The 13,876-nt window shown below is 44.5% G+C and overlaps 1 protein-coding gene across 1 annotated transcript; it reads right to left on the bottom strand.

Annotated features, from left to right (window-relative positions):
• Positions 1 to 301: 301 nt before the first annotated feature.
• On the bottom strand, positions 302 to 2,693 carry LOC125529775 (protein transport protein SEC13 homolog B). The gene is made up of 2 exons (XM_048694192.2): positions 2,405 to 2,693; positions 302 to 1,506 (listed from the first exon to the last, which is right to left on the bottom strand). Exon 2 carries the CDS (start codon positions 1,479 to 1,481, stop codon positions 528 to 530), a length of 954 nt encoding a protein of 317 aa, XP_048550149.1. The 5' UTR covers positions 1,482 to 1,506; positions 2,405 to 2,693; the 3' UTR covers positions 302 to 527.
• Positions 2,694 to 13,876: the final 11,183 nt, after the last annotated feature.

Genomic DNA, 13,876 nt, shown 5'->3' with positions numbered 1-13,876 from the left:
AGTCTGGTTCTCCGGCGGCAGGGACGCAAAAAAAAAAGTAACGCACTGGAGACACAACGAGGAACAATCAGTTTCTTTCAGGGCCACGAGCACACCTACGACGGCAAGAATTGTCCCCAGCGCCCAGGTTATTTCACGGCCACGACCACACCTGCGCCGGACGGCCATCAACCGACGGTGTGGCGGCCATCAATGCCGCGGCGGCGCTGGCACTCTGGTGGCCGTCAACATGGTTCCACATGCATCATGGAGCTTTACACACACGAGCATACATAACACCGATAACAGCCAGTGCAGGATATAAACAGTTCAAACAGCCGATACATTCTGACGGTGTGCACAAAGAGTACATGACCAGTATAAAACTTAAAAGTGCAATCAGACATTGTCCATGTAGAAACAAACGGCAAAAAAGATGGCAACGAGTATCTCTAAGAGTATCAGGTGAAAGCAAGTCATGGCGTTGGCGCTAGAAACACGAATCACGGTCCGAAATCGACACGGGAGATGTGGCGCAGACTCCCCTCCTACTGCATGGCCTCCTCGATCGCCTGCTCCTCCTGCGGCGGCTCCTCTGAGGCCTTGGTCCACAGCGACTCCCACTGCCCGTCTGACGACTCCTTCCACAGAGTTATGTCGCCCTCGCCGGCAGCCACGGACAGGATGTTTCCCGTCAGGGACCAGGACACCCTCCACACCGGAGCCTCGAAGTCACGCATGAGCTTTCCTTCCCACTTGCCTCCTCCTTTGCCACTGGTCCAGATGACAACCTTGCCGTCTTGGGACGCGCTGGCGATGGTGGACTTTGCCAGGCCCAGGACCGGTGCCCATGAGACATCTCTCACGCACTCTTTGTGCATGTCGGAGACCAGAGCGCTCTCCAGCTTCCAGCCACCATTGACAAACTCCCACACCTTGACGACACAGTCAAAGCCACCAGACACGATCTTGTGGACGAGCTGATCTGAGCCAACCATGGACCCGAGTGCTGCTGCTGGAGCCCAGGAGACTGCTGTCACGCCAACAGGGTGCGCCCGCTCAATGGTTGCAGCGTCACATCCTCCTGTATCAGGCCGCATGGAGATGACAGAGATGGTGCCGTCAGAAGACCCACAGGCAAGGCAAAGGCCAAGTTCATATGGAGCCCAAGCAATGGAGTTAACTGAGGCCTTGTGGTTGTCAAACACATGGAGCTGAGACCATTGCCCAGTGGCAGCCTCCTTCCAGACTATCACACGGCCATCATAGCCGCAGGATGCGAGAATGGAACCATACTTGGGATGGGCCCATCCGACACGCCACACAGGACCATAGTGGCCAGTGAGGGTCGCAACAAGCTGGGACGGGGCAGATGCACCTCCAATGCTGGTGATCTTCACAGTGGAGTCAGAGGAGGCTGTGGCAAGGCGCTTCCCATAGTAGTCAATGGCAGAATCATGAACCATGTCCTTGTGGTCTAGCTCTATCTTCTTCGACGACATGTCGGCGCCAACCTGAACTTTGATCCTACATATAATTAAAAATGAAGTGATGAGCTCGATTCAGGAAAACAGACCTCATAGTGCTATTAATTGTACAGAGACGAACTGCATCAGACAATCGAAGTTGCACATGAAACAATTAACACAGTAACTAAAATGCAGAGAAAGGCATGTGCTTTCCCTTGTTGCAATAAACAACAGGGAGAAAAGCAACAACTCACTTCCCCACAAACCCATAACGTGTAGTGTCTGCTATTACAACAGACGTCAGTTGGATGGAAGAAAGAAAAAGATAGGAAAAAGCATCAAACTTACTAGTGTCACAAATTTTTTACCCTAGACATAGGATTGCTAATAACCTACTGGTGCTTGAAAACTCCCAGCATTATCCTGCAACTTGCTGGATCAGATATACACCCTCCCTCTATCTAATTTTTCAGAAAATTCTCCTTGAATCTAGTCATGGCAAAGACAAGAGGTCTAAAGACTTGCACAGACAAAATACAGAGGCAATACTGAACATATACTGAACCAATATGAATGAGCCAACAGCAACTCCGGTAGAAACTTCAGATCTAAAAAGAGTAACTTAAATTGAACCCACTGGGCACTGGAATTATCAAACATCGGTGCCTAACGTTTTTCCAGAAGAAGATTTAAAATCTTAGGCGGAATCCGTCCGGATCAGGGCCAGCTCTACATCGAAGTTAAACGCTGGATCTGGCGAACTACCTGGATCATCATCTTACGCATGCCCCTGGATCATCCTAGCGCCACCTAGGGGCAGATCTAGATGGTGTGGCGGGTGTGCACCGGCAAACGGAGAAATTGTAAAGGTCCTCTCCCTACCCTAGCGGAATTGATTGATTCAAAAACAAAGAGGGTTGATGCTGCGGTGATGAAAACAACCTAGCTGCTCATACCTCGGAGGAAGGAAGGAGACCCGATGGCCAGGATCTCCCGGGGGCGAGGAAGAAGGGGAACGGCGGTGGCGGCGGAGAAGCGCGTCCCCGAGTGGCGGCAGGAGGGGGCCGGATCGACGCGCCGGCGGTGACGCTAAGGCGGCACAGCGGCAGTTGAAGGTAGATCCGCCGCGTTGGAAGAACTTGGAAGCGAAGGTCAGGACGCGAGGGGTTCGGAAGGGGAGAGAAAACGTACCACACGGTAAAGGGGTGTGAGTTTGGCTCCGGATAACTGATTACTCAGCTGGGAGTTTTCATTGCTTTTAGGGGTGTATATGTAAAATTAATTATTATTATTATTTTGTGGAGGATGTAAAATAATTTCTTAGCATCCACATGCAATTTATTCTCCAAAATCCACGTGATTTACCTAGCTCCGGCCATGATGTTTTTCGATGGCAATACCAGCCACGCAAGGATGGCAAATTTTAGTGACACGCGGCAAGTTTCTGTTAAAAATAAACTGAAGCATGAAAGTTGAGAAAGGCATGCCTACCATATTTGGGATATCCCGTGCATATTGCAGCCATTCATTTGTTTAGAGATTCACATGCATTAATGAGTACTGCTTATAGTTGGTCAACATTTTCTCTCATTACATGCAACAATACTGTTCTAGCTATGCTCCATCATCCCATTCTTTTTTTATGTTATTCCCAGGTTTAAATCGATTTTGTCTTGAGAATCAGCAGCCCAACTTTATGATCCGTTTGCATATTTGTGTTTATGATGATGAGGACTTCAAAACGAGACCGCACTTGATTATATTTCAACGAGTTTCAAAATTCATGTTTTGAAACATGGTTAAACACAATGGTTCACTTTGAAACACGATGCCCCCAAATAAAAATTGGATATAAACACTCTTATTTAGTAATTTTGCATACAGTACGGAACAATATAAAGCACACTAACACACAATGAGACACAATGATACAATCTGGATCATGAATTTATGATGGACCTCAATGAAACTGAAACTTTTGTTGTAATAAAATATATTGATATTTACAAAGTTTGACATTTTAAGAATTAGTTCGATACACATTGGTAAATAGTGTAACATTATGAAAGGCAACGAGCCATACTGAAACAATAAGATTATTTATGCGAAACAAAATAAAACTTATTGATTTTTTCGCATGGAATTAATGAATTTCAATGAAACATGTTTGAAGCCTGATGATTTAGTTGTCAAAAAGATAATTTCAAAAAAAATATTCAATATTGGTCTTGTTTAAAGATCTTGCCAGAAAATCGCATTTGTGTAAATAGAAGGTGAAACAAATTTTTATTTCAAAATATATTAGGCATGTATTTGTTTGAATGAAACTATTAGAGAATACTAAATAATGATATCAGTGGGCCCCATAGAACAAGAATAAAAAATGAGCATGCATGCAGGGGAAGTCTCGTGCATGGTAGAAAATCCTCTCTCCATCAAAGTTGCCATTCTTGTCAAATATAGATGATATCCCCACTTCACTAAATTGAAGGAAATATGCCATAGAGGCAACAATAAAGTTGTTATTTATATTCCCTTATATCATGATAAATATTTATTATTCATGCTAGAATTGTATTAACCGGAAACTTAGTACATGCGTGAATACATAGACAAACAGAGTGTCACTAGTATGCCTCTACTTGACTAGCTCGTTAATCAAAAGATGGTTAATTTTCCTAGCCATGGACAAAGAGTTGTCATTTGATAAGCGGGATCACATCATTAGAGAATGATGTGATTGACTTGACCCATCCATTAGCTTAGCACGATGATCGTTACAGTTTCATTGCTACTGCTTTCTTCATGACTTATACATGTTCCTCGGACTATGAGATTATGCAACTCCAGAATACCGGAGGAACACCTTGTGCGCTATCAAATGTCACAATGTAACTGGGTGATTATAAAGATGCTCTACATGTGTCTCCGATTGTGTTTGTTGAGTTGGCATAGATCAAGATTAGGATTTGTCACTGCGTATATCGGAGAGGTATCTCTCGGCCCTCTCGGTAATGCACATCACTATAAGCCTTGCAAGCATTGTGACTAATGAGTTAGTTGCGGGATGATGCATTACGGAACGAGTAAAGAAACTTGCCGGTAACGAGATTGAACTAGGTATGAGGATACCGACGATCGAATCTCGGGCAAGTAACATACTGATGACAAAGGGAACAACGTATGTTGTTATGCGGTTTGACCGATAAAGATCTTCGTAGAATATGTAGGAGCCAATATGAGCATCCAGGTTCCGCTATTGGTTATTGACCGGAGATGAGTCTCGGTCATGTCTACATAGTTCTTGAACCCGTAGGGTCCGCACGCTTAACGTTCTATGACGATTTGTATTATGAGTTATGTGATTTTATGGATGAAGTTTGTTCGGAGTCCCGGATGAGAATGAGGACATGACGAGGAGTCTCGAAATGGTCAAGACGTAAAGATCGATATATTAGAAGGCTATATTCGGACATCGAAAAGGTTCCAAGTGATTCGGGTATTTTTTGAAGTACCGGAGAGTTACGGGAATTCGTATTGGGCCTTAATGGGCCATACGGGAAATGAGAAAAAGGCCTCAAGGGTGGCCGTGCCCCTTCCCCATGGACTGGTCCGAATTGGACTAGGGAAAGGGGGCGCCCCCTTCCTTCCTTCTCCTTCTCCCTTTCCTTTTTCCTATTCCATGAAGGAGGTGGAATCCTACTAGGACTGACTCCACACTTTGGGCGCACCTGAAAGTGCAACTATCCCTAGGTGGTTTTGGTAATTCATAACAACATATAGCTCATTGAGCTAATGCTATTCCAAGATGACTATTTCAGGAAAGCTCAATGATTGGCATGGCATGGATGTGAAAGTGGAACCCTCAAAATGCTAAGGACAAAGGATTGGCTCAAGCTCAAAAGCTCAAGACTCTTCATTTTATATTTTAGTGATCCAAGATCACATTGAATCTTTAGGAAAAGCCAATACTATCAAGGAGGGATGAGGTGTTGCTTAATGAGCCTCTTGCTTCATGTGCTTAGTGATATGCTCCAAAACCCTCAACTACTTTCCCATATCCACATATGACCTAAACCCTAAGCCAAACTCGGTCCTACCAATTCTTTCTATCCGGCGCCACCGAGTTTCACTTGTCATAAGCCACTGCCAAACCCTAGCAATTCGGTTCTACCGATAGGGATCTCGGTCTCACCGAGATGGGATTGCAAACTCTCTGTTTCCCTTTCGTAACTTTTCGGTCTCACCGAAAGAGCGAATCGGTCCCACCGAGGTTGCAATGTAAAATCTATGTTTCCCTTTTGTAACTTTTCGGTCTCACCGAAAGAGCAAATCGGTCCCACCGAGTTTGCCTGACCAACTCTCTGGTTAGCTTATTACCAAACTCGGTCTCACCGAGTTTGTGTAATCGGTCTCACCGAGATTACGTTATGCCCAAACCCTAACCATATCGGTCCTACCAAGTTGCATGTCAGTCCCACCGAAAATCTCTAACGGTCACTAGGTTTACCTTTTCGGTCCGACCGAGTTTGTTGATTCGGTCCCACCGAGATTGGAAAACTGTGTGTAACGGTTGGATTTTGTGTGGAGGCTATATATACCCCTCCACCTCCTCTTCATTCGTGGAGAGAGCCATCAGAACACATACACAATTCCAACTCATATGTTCTGAGAGAGAACCACCTGCTCATGTGTTGAGACCAAGATATTCCATTCCTACCATATGAATCTTGATCTCTAGCCTTCCCCAAGTTGCTTTCCACTCAAATCTTCTTTCCACAAAATCCAAATCCTATGAGAGAGAGTTGAGTGTTGGGGAGACTATCATTTGAAGCACAAGAGCAAGGAGTTCATCATCAACACACCATTTGTTACTTCTTGGAGAGTGGTGTCTCCTAGATTGGCTAGGTGTCACTTGGGAGCCTCCGACAAGATTGTGGAGTTGAACCAAGGAGTTTGTAAGGGCAAGGAGATCGCCTACTTCATGAAGATCTACCGCTAGTGAGGCAAGTCCTTCGTGGGCGATGGCCATGGTGGGATAGACAAGGTTGCTACTTCGTGGACCCTTTGTGGGTGGAGCCCTCCGTGGACTCGCGTGACCGTTACCCTTCGTGGGTTGAAGTCTCCATCAATGTGGATGTAGGATAGCACCACCTATCTGAACCACGGGAAAAACATCCGTGTCTCCAATTGCGTTTGAATTCTCCAAACCCTTCCCTTTACATTCTTGCAAGTTGCATGCTTTACTTTCCGCTGCCAATATACTCTTTGCATGCTTGCTTGAATTGTGTGATGATTGCTTGACTTGTCCTACAATAGCTAAAATCAGCCAAGAACTAAAATTGGGAAAAGGTTAAGTTTTTATTTGATCAAGTAGTCTAATCACCCCCCCTCTAGACATACTTTCGATCCTACAAGTGGTATCAGAGCTTTGGTCTCCATTTGCTTTGATCTCCATAGCTTTTGGTGGTCATAGCCTTGGTTTCACAACCTAGGAGAGTATGGCGTCTAGCGAGGGAAATTATCATCATAGAGGTCCTTACTTTGATGGTACTAATTTTGCTAGTTGGAAGCATAAAATGAAAATGCATATTATTGGACATAACCCCGCCGTTTGGGCTATTGTGTGTATTGGTTTGCAAGGTGACTTCTTTGATGGGAAAGAACCAAACCGTGAAGCTACCGCGGATGAGTTGAAGATGTTGCAATACAATGCTCAAGCTTGTGATATTCTCTTCAACGGATTGTGCCCCGAAGAATTCAACAAAATCAGCCGTCTTGAGAATTCAAAGGAAATTTGGGACACTTTGATTGATATGCACGAAGGTACCGACTCCGTCAAGGAATCCAAGTTGGATGTGCTTCAAAGTCAACTTGACAAGTTCAAAATGAAGGATGGTGAAGGTGTCGCTGAAATGTACTCTAGGCTTGCTCTCATCACAAATGAGATTGCCGGCTTAGGAAGTGAAGAGATGACCGATAGATTCATCATCAAGAAGATTCTAAGAGCCTTGGATGGAAAATATGATACCGTGTGCACATTGATCCAAATGATGCCCAATTACAAAGATCTCAAGCCAACGGAGGTGATTGGAAGAATTGTTGCTCATGAGATGTCACTTAAGGATAAAGAGGAACTTCACAACAAATCAAGTGGTGCCTACAAAGCCTCATGTGAAGCCCCTACATCATCAAGTGAGAAACAAAACTTCAATGAATAATTGAGCTTAATGGTGAAGAACTTCAACAAGTTCTACAAGAGTAGAAGCAAATATAGAAGCTTCAAGTCAAGGTCCTACAATGCCAAAAGATCTTCTAGTCGAGAGTGAAACTGCTACAGTTGTGGAAGACCCGGACACTATTCCAATGAGTGTACGGCTCCCTACAAGAGAAGAGAAGATTCTCCAAAAAGAAGAAGCAAAGAATCACCACCAAGAGAGAGAAGGAGTAGAGATGATCGTTATGAACGAAGATACTCACGGAGAAGCAAGGATTCGGAAAGGAAGGAAAAATCATCAAGGAGCTACACAAAACGAAGACATCAAGCTCATGTTGGTGAATGGGTATCCGGCTCCGACTCCGACAGCCACTCCGAGAGAAGTTATCACTTCGACTCCAAAGATACTCAAGATGAAGGTGTTGCCGGTCTAGCACTTGTGTCAACCAACTCCTACGACATATTTGACTCACCAAATGAAGGAATTGGAAGATGCTTCATGGCCAAAGGTCCTAAGGTAACACACCCCGAGTATGTTGATTTCAATAGTGATGAAGATGACTTGTTAGGTGATGATTTGCTTGTTGACAACTCTAGTGATGAATACTATGATGAAACGTTAATTAATCATGCTAATCAAGATAAAACGAATGACAATGATAAGGAGAAGATTGAGGCTCTAACTAAAGAACTAAACACTCTTAAGTTAGCTCATGAAACTATCTTCGAAGATCATCGAGAACTTTTAAGAGCTCATGAGAAATTACGCTTTGAAAAGCTCAATCTTGAGCAAGAGCATGAGTTCTTAAAAGCAATCAATGATGATCTCCGCAAGAAAAGTTCTTCTTACATTGCCAAGCGTTTACTCTTATCCACTTACATGCCTCAAGTCAAGTCTAGTAACAAGAACAAGAAAGATTCTTCCTCTAGCAGTAACAATGATCATGCTAAATCCAACATTGTTGCTTCTAGTAGTTCTCTTGATTCCACTAATGATTCTCTTAGCCAAGTTACACTTGAGCAAGAAAATAGCTTATTGAAGGGAATTATAGAGAAAGGAGTGTACAAAAGCCTTGCCGGGAGTAAGCAATTCGAGGAAATTGTGCGCAAGCAAGGAATGCACCGGAAGAATCAAGGTGTTGGTTTTGAACGAAAGTTCAATGCCAATGGAGTTGAGTGGGAAGAAGATCAATACCCCAAGACAAAGTTTGTTCCTCAACAAGAGAAGTATGATACTTCTTTCAAGGGGACACAAGCTCAAGATGATCTTCCACCACAAGAGTACAAGCAAAAAGGCAAGGACAAGCTTCAAGAGGAAATTGATGCATTTGAAGAAGCTCCTAAGACCTTAGTCAAGTGGATTCCCAAGACTACTTCAAGTTCCACTTCATCAAGTACGACTACAACTCCAAGGATTCCCATCAAGATGGTGTGGATCCAAAAGAAGAAGAACTAGAGAGTTCTTGAGGGTGACTCCGCCAACATACTTCACTCTTATCATTTTGGCAAGAACAAGTGCAATCAACTTCCACATCTTGCACTAGTTCAAGGAGTCACAAACCCTCTTGTTGGTAAGACAAGGGACAAGGTAACCTAAAAGTTTTCATGGACATCATCTTGTGTGTGCATCACTCTATGTCTATGGATATCCTTGTTTGTTCCTTGTGGGACTAACCCATGTAGGTATTGAAAGTGCAATTCACTCAAATGGATAGCTCCAAGTGATCTACATCAACATTGAGCATCCACATCTTCAACATCTACATGAAGTCATCATCGACAAAACCCGAGGTTAGTTCATCCCTCTAAGGGGGGATATCACATCTAGGGGGAGCTTTACTCTAAGACTTGAGCTAAAGCAACTCTAAAGATGTGAACACAACAATGCTTTATGTAAAAGTGGTAACCCCACTTGAGCTTAAACGATGAGTATGACCTACGATCAAGTGTTCTCACTTGACTCCTAAGTCAATATACTCATATATAGATGACCTTGTCATCGCAAATTGCTTGATAGATGCTAGAATTGGTTGTGCATGCCTTGTCACATATTTCATTTGCCATCTTATTGTGTGAGCATGCTGGTTGCATATTTTACTCATTCGAGGACATCCACTTGTTGTTTTGATTGTTTGGTTTTATTTCCTTTTGCCAAGTGGATGGACAAGAATGCCTAAGAACCTCCTCTAGCTATCTATGCTTTTCTTGTCTCAAACTCTATTCATGCTACATCACAAAATTTGATCAAGTCAGATTCGAACCACTCTGTGTGAGGAGCGCTCGGAGTCCCCGATTCGTCATAGACTTAAACTTCCAAAACCTCTTTATGATTCTCGGTCTGACCGATACCCTACTTTCGGTCCTACCGAGATCATTAAGTTGATCTAGGTTTTCGATCTCGGTGCAACCGATTTGAACCATTCGGTCACACCGAGTTGTTCCACTCGGTCACACCGACAGGGTCGGGCTATATATAGTCACGGGCAAAAAGAAATTTCTCCGAACCCCTTCGCCTGCGCGATAGCCTGCTCTGCCAACTTGGTCTTCGGATCGTCTCCTCACCGCCAGCCGCCTCCAGTCGCTGGTCTCCGTCGCCGTCAACGGAAATTCAACCCCGCCGTTGCCGCCGTAGCGAGTCTCCGCCGAACTAGGGTATGGACTCGATCTTTGTGCTATTCCCCAATCCGATTCTTAGCACATTGTGATCATCATGATTCTTGCCACGTTTGTTAAACTTCTATCCAGTCAATGAACTCGTAGATTAGGTTTAATTTGAAAAATTTAGGGTTAGGTTTCTGCCGAAACCATCTCGGACCCACCGAGTTGAAAAACTCGGTCCCACCGATTTGGCTTATGCCATTGCACAAGTGAGACTCGGTCTAACTGAGAATTACTTATCGGTGTGACCGATTTTGGAACTCTGTGAAACCCTAGCAGTCTCGGTGCCACCGAACTGTGACTCGGTCTGACCGAGTTCACTAGTTTAGGTGCCAAAACTGCTTCGGTATCACCGAGTTTAGAAATCGGTAGATCCGAGATGCTTTCAGTGGGAAACTAAAACTAAGTTTTTGAATTATTCTTTTGCAAAAATCTCTGCATTTTGTGATGCTTATCCACTCTATCTCATCTATAACCTATTCACAGGGTCAGCAGTCAGAGTTTGCATCATGTCAGACCAAAGTGATAGCCAGAACTTGTCAGAGCAGCAAGTGCAGATGAGTGAGGGCACTAGTCCCTCAAGTTCCTCAGATGATGGCAGCAGGAGCACCCCTAGCAATCTGCCTGAAGCTGCCACAAGACAGAGAAAGAAGAGAACCTCAGACTCAGAAGATGAGGATTATGTGGCAGAAGAGGAAGCAACTTCCAAGAGAGTTGAGCCAGCACAGGGCATAAAACCAGGGATGAAGATCAAAAGGCCAGCAGGCAGGCAGCCTATGTCAAAGGCCAGAGCTTCAACTAAGAAGCCCACTCCCATTGAGCCAGTTACTGCTGAAGGCAAGAAGAGGAAAGAAAGGGTGAAGAAAACTGTAGCCAGAGTGCTTGGCAAGGCTTCCATCATGGAAGATGAGGAGGAAGAAGAAGAGGTAGCTGCACCAGCACCTAAGGCACCCAAGCTGATGGGTGATGCCATAAGAACAGGGGCAGCTGCTTCCAAGGCCAAGCCAACTCCAAAGCCAAAGCCAAAGAGGAACACAAGAAGCATCCCAGCTACTGAGAAGAACAAGGCCCCAGTGCCTGAAGCTGCAGAAGAAGAAGAGAATGTTCTTAGAAAGCTCAAGCCCAAGATCCCAGACCACAACGATGCTCATCCTGTGGCTGAGGATATGAAACTCAGGAGAGATTTAGGGCTCCGGAAGTGGAGAGAAGCAGACCCGTATGCTTCAAGGAGAAGGACTGCAGTTGACTACATGTTTCACACCAAGGAGCAGCAAGACTTTTATGAGACAGTGCTGCTAGACAAGAAACCAATTGTCTGTGATATGAGATGGATTGATTGGCAATACATCAAGGACAACGAAGAGTACTACCCTGGAGTGCAGGACAGCTTCAAGGCATGTGGAGTAGAGGACTTTGTTGGGCAGAAGCTCACAAAGTGGAACGAGGAACTCATCATGCAGTTCTACTCCACAGCCCATTTCTATCTAGATGGCAGGATTGTATGGATGTCAGAGGGTACGAGGTACCAGTCTACAGTTGCTGAATGGGCTCAGCTGATTAATGCCCCAGAAGAGCATGACGATGACTTGGACATTTATGCCAAGAAGAAGATGGACCACAACTCAATGTCAAACATGTACAAGGAGATTCCAAATGAAGCACTTGATACGTTCAAGTTTGGCTCAGTACACTATCTTTTGTCAGGGCTGCCAACCATCAACTGGATTCTTAGGCACACCCTATTGCCCAAGTCTGGAGATCACAAGATGATCAGGGGCCACGCGATCAACTTGCTTCATATCTTTGACGTGCCACAGAAATTCAAAGTCATGAGCCTTATGATTGAAACAATCAAGAGGACAGCAGCAGACCAGAAGAGGAGCTGTGGATATGCCCCACAGATTCAGGAGCTCGTCAACTCTAAGATGGGCACGGGCATATACTTATTGGACAAGGAACACCTGCCCATCCGTCCAGACTTTGAAGATAATCAAGTGGTCATGACTGAGAATGAGCCATCATCTGCACAAGCACAAGCAAAGAAGGAGAAGGCGAGGAAGGAGAAAGCTGCCAAGATGCCTACTCAAGAGGAGGCATCTGAATATTTCCTGAAAACCAAACAAGAGCAGCTTGGTTACTTGATTGCATCCACCCTGCGGATTGAGCAAGGACTAGCCACCCTAACTCAGAACCAGGCAAGCTTAGAGAGGATCATGGAACAAAAGTTCTATGACTTGGATGTCAAAGTGACAGAGATTCAGACTGCAGTGGAGCAGCTCCAGGATGACATGCAGGAGAGGAGAGGCAAGACTACAACTGATGCCTTTGCCAGAGTGCCACGAGGTCCGAGGTCGTCTGCAGTGCCAGTTGCTGACCCCAGAGCCACCACGTCTGCACCAGCTACAACCTCAGTTCCACCAGCTCCAGCGTCCACTTCAGCCTCGACTCCGACCACGTCTACAGAAGGCTTCGTCCTTGGAGTGCTCCGGACTCCACCACCACCTGAAGATCAAGCCTGAGTGTCGACTTATCACTATGCATTTTCTAGGACTTTTTGGTAACTTGTTGCCAAAGGGGAAGAAAATGTATAGATCATAGGCTTCGAGAGAGAGTGTTGCTTTTATTCTCTCTTGTTTTATTTGGTGGTTTTTCGAACTTTGTTTGCTTTTGTGTGAGATACTATGTCATTGCTCGTGAGACATTGATGATCATGTGTTTGATCATAAGCTACACTTAATGTTTGCTTAATATTATCATCTTATCTATCTTATGTGATCATTCACTATTCTTGGTGATGAGTGCATGTATTTCATTCTTATCATTTTAAGCGCTCCACCAAGATGTATGTGACATGGAAGAGTAACCCATGACTCTAACTCTTTGTGCATTTGCAGTCCAAAGCAAATTTTAAATATGCACAAATTTAGGGGGAGCTCTTACTTGTCACATACTTCTCAAAGCAACGATATATTTCATGCTTATTATCATTTGTCGAAGCTTTGATCTATATGTTGTCATCAATTACCAAAAAGGGGGAGATTGAAAGTGCAACTATCCCTAGGTGGTTTTGGTAATTCATAACAACATATAGCTCATTGAGCTAATGCTATTCCAAGATGACTATTTCAGGAAAGCTCAATGATTGGCATGGCATGGATGTGAAAGTGGAACCCTCAAAATGCTAAGGACAAAGGATTGGCTCAAGCTCAAGACTCTTCATTTTATATTTTAGTGATCCAATATCACATTGAGTCTTTAGGAAAAGCCAATACTATCAAGGAGGGATGAGGTGTTGCTTAATGAGCCTCTTGCTTCATGTGCTTAGTGATATGCTCCAAAACCCTCAACTACTTTCCCATATCCACATATGACCTAAACCCTAAGCCAAACTCGGTCCTACCGATTCTTTCTATCCGGCGCCACCGAGTTTCACTTGTCATAATCCACTGCCAAACCCTAGCAATTCAGTTCTACCGATAGGGATCTCGGTCTCACCGAGATGGGATTGCAAACTCTCTGTTTCCCTTTCGTAACTTTTCGGTCTCACCGAAAG

The sequence above is a fragment of the Triticum urartu genome, chromosome 2A (assembly GCF_056163025.1).
Source record: "Triticum urartu cultivar PI428250 chromosome 2A, HENAU_Tu73, whole genome shotgun sequence".
Taxonomy (NCBI): Eukaryota; Viridiplantae; Streptophyta; class Magnoliopsida; order Poales; family Poaceae; genus Triticum; species Triticum urartu.
This window is presented reverse-complemented; position numbering and strand designations above follow the sequence as displayed.

Excerpts from the sequence above, each read along its gene's own strand:
- LOC125529775 (XM_048694192.2), bottom strand. The coding sequence starts at position 1,481 with ATGTCGTCGAAGAAGATAGAGCTAGACCACAAGGACATGGTTCATGAT.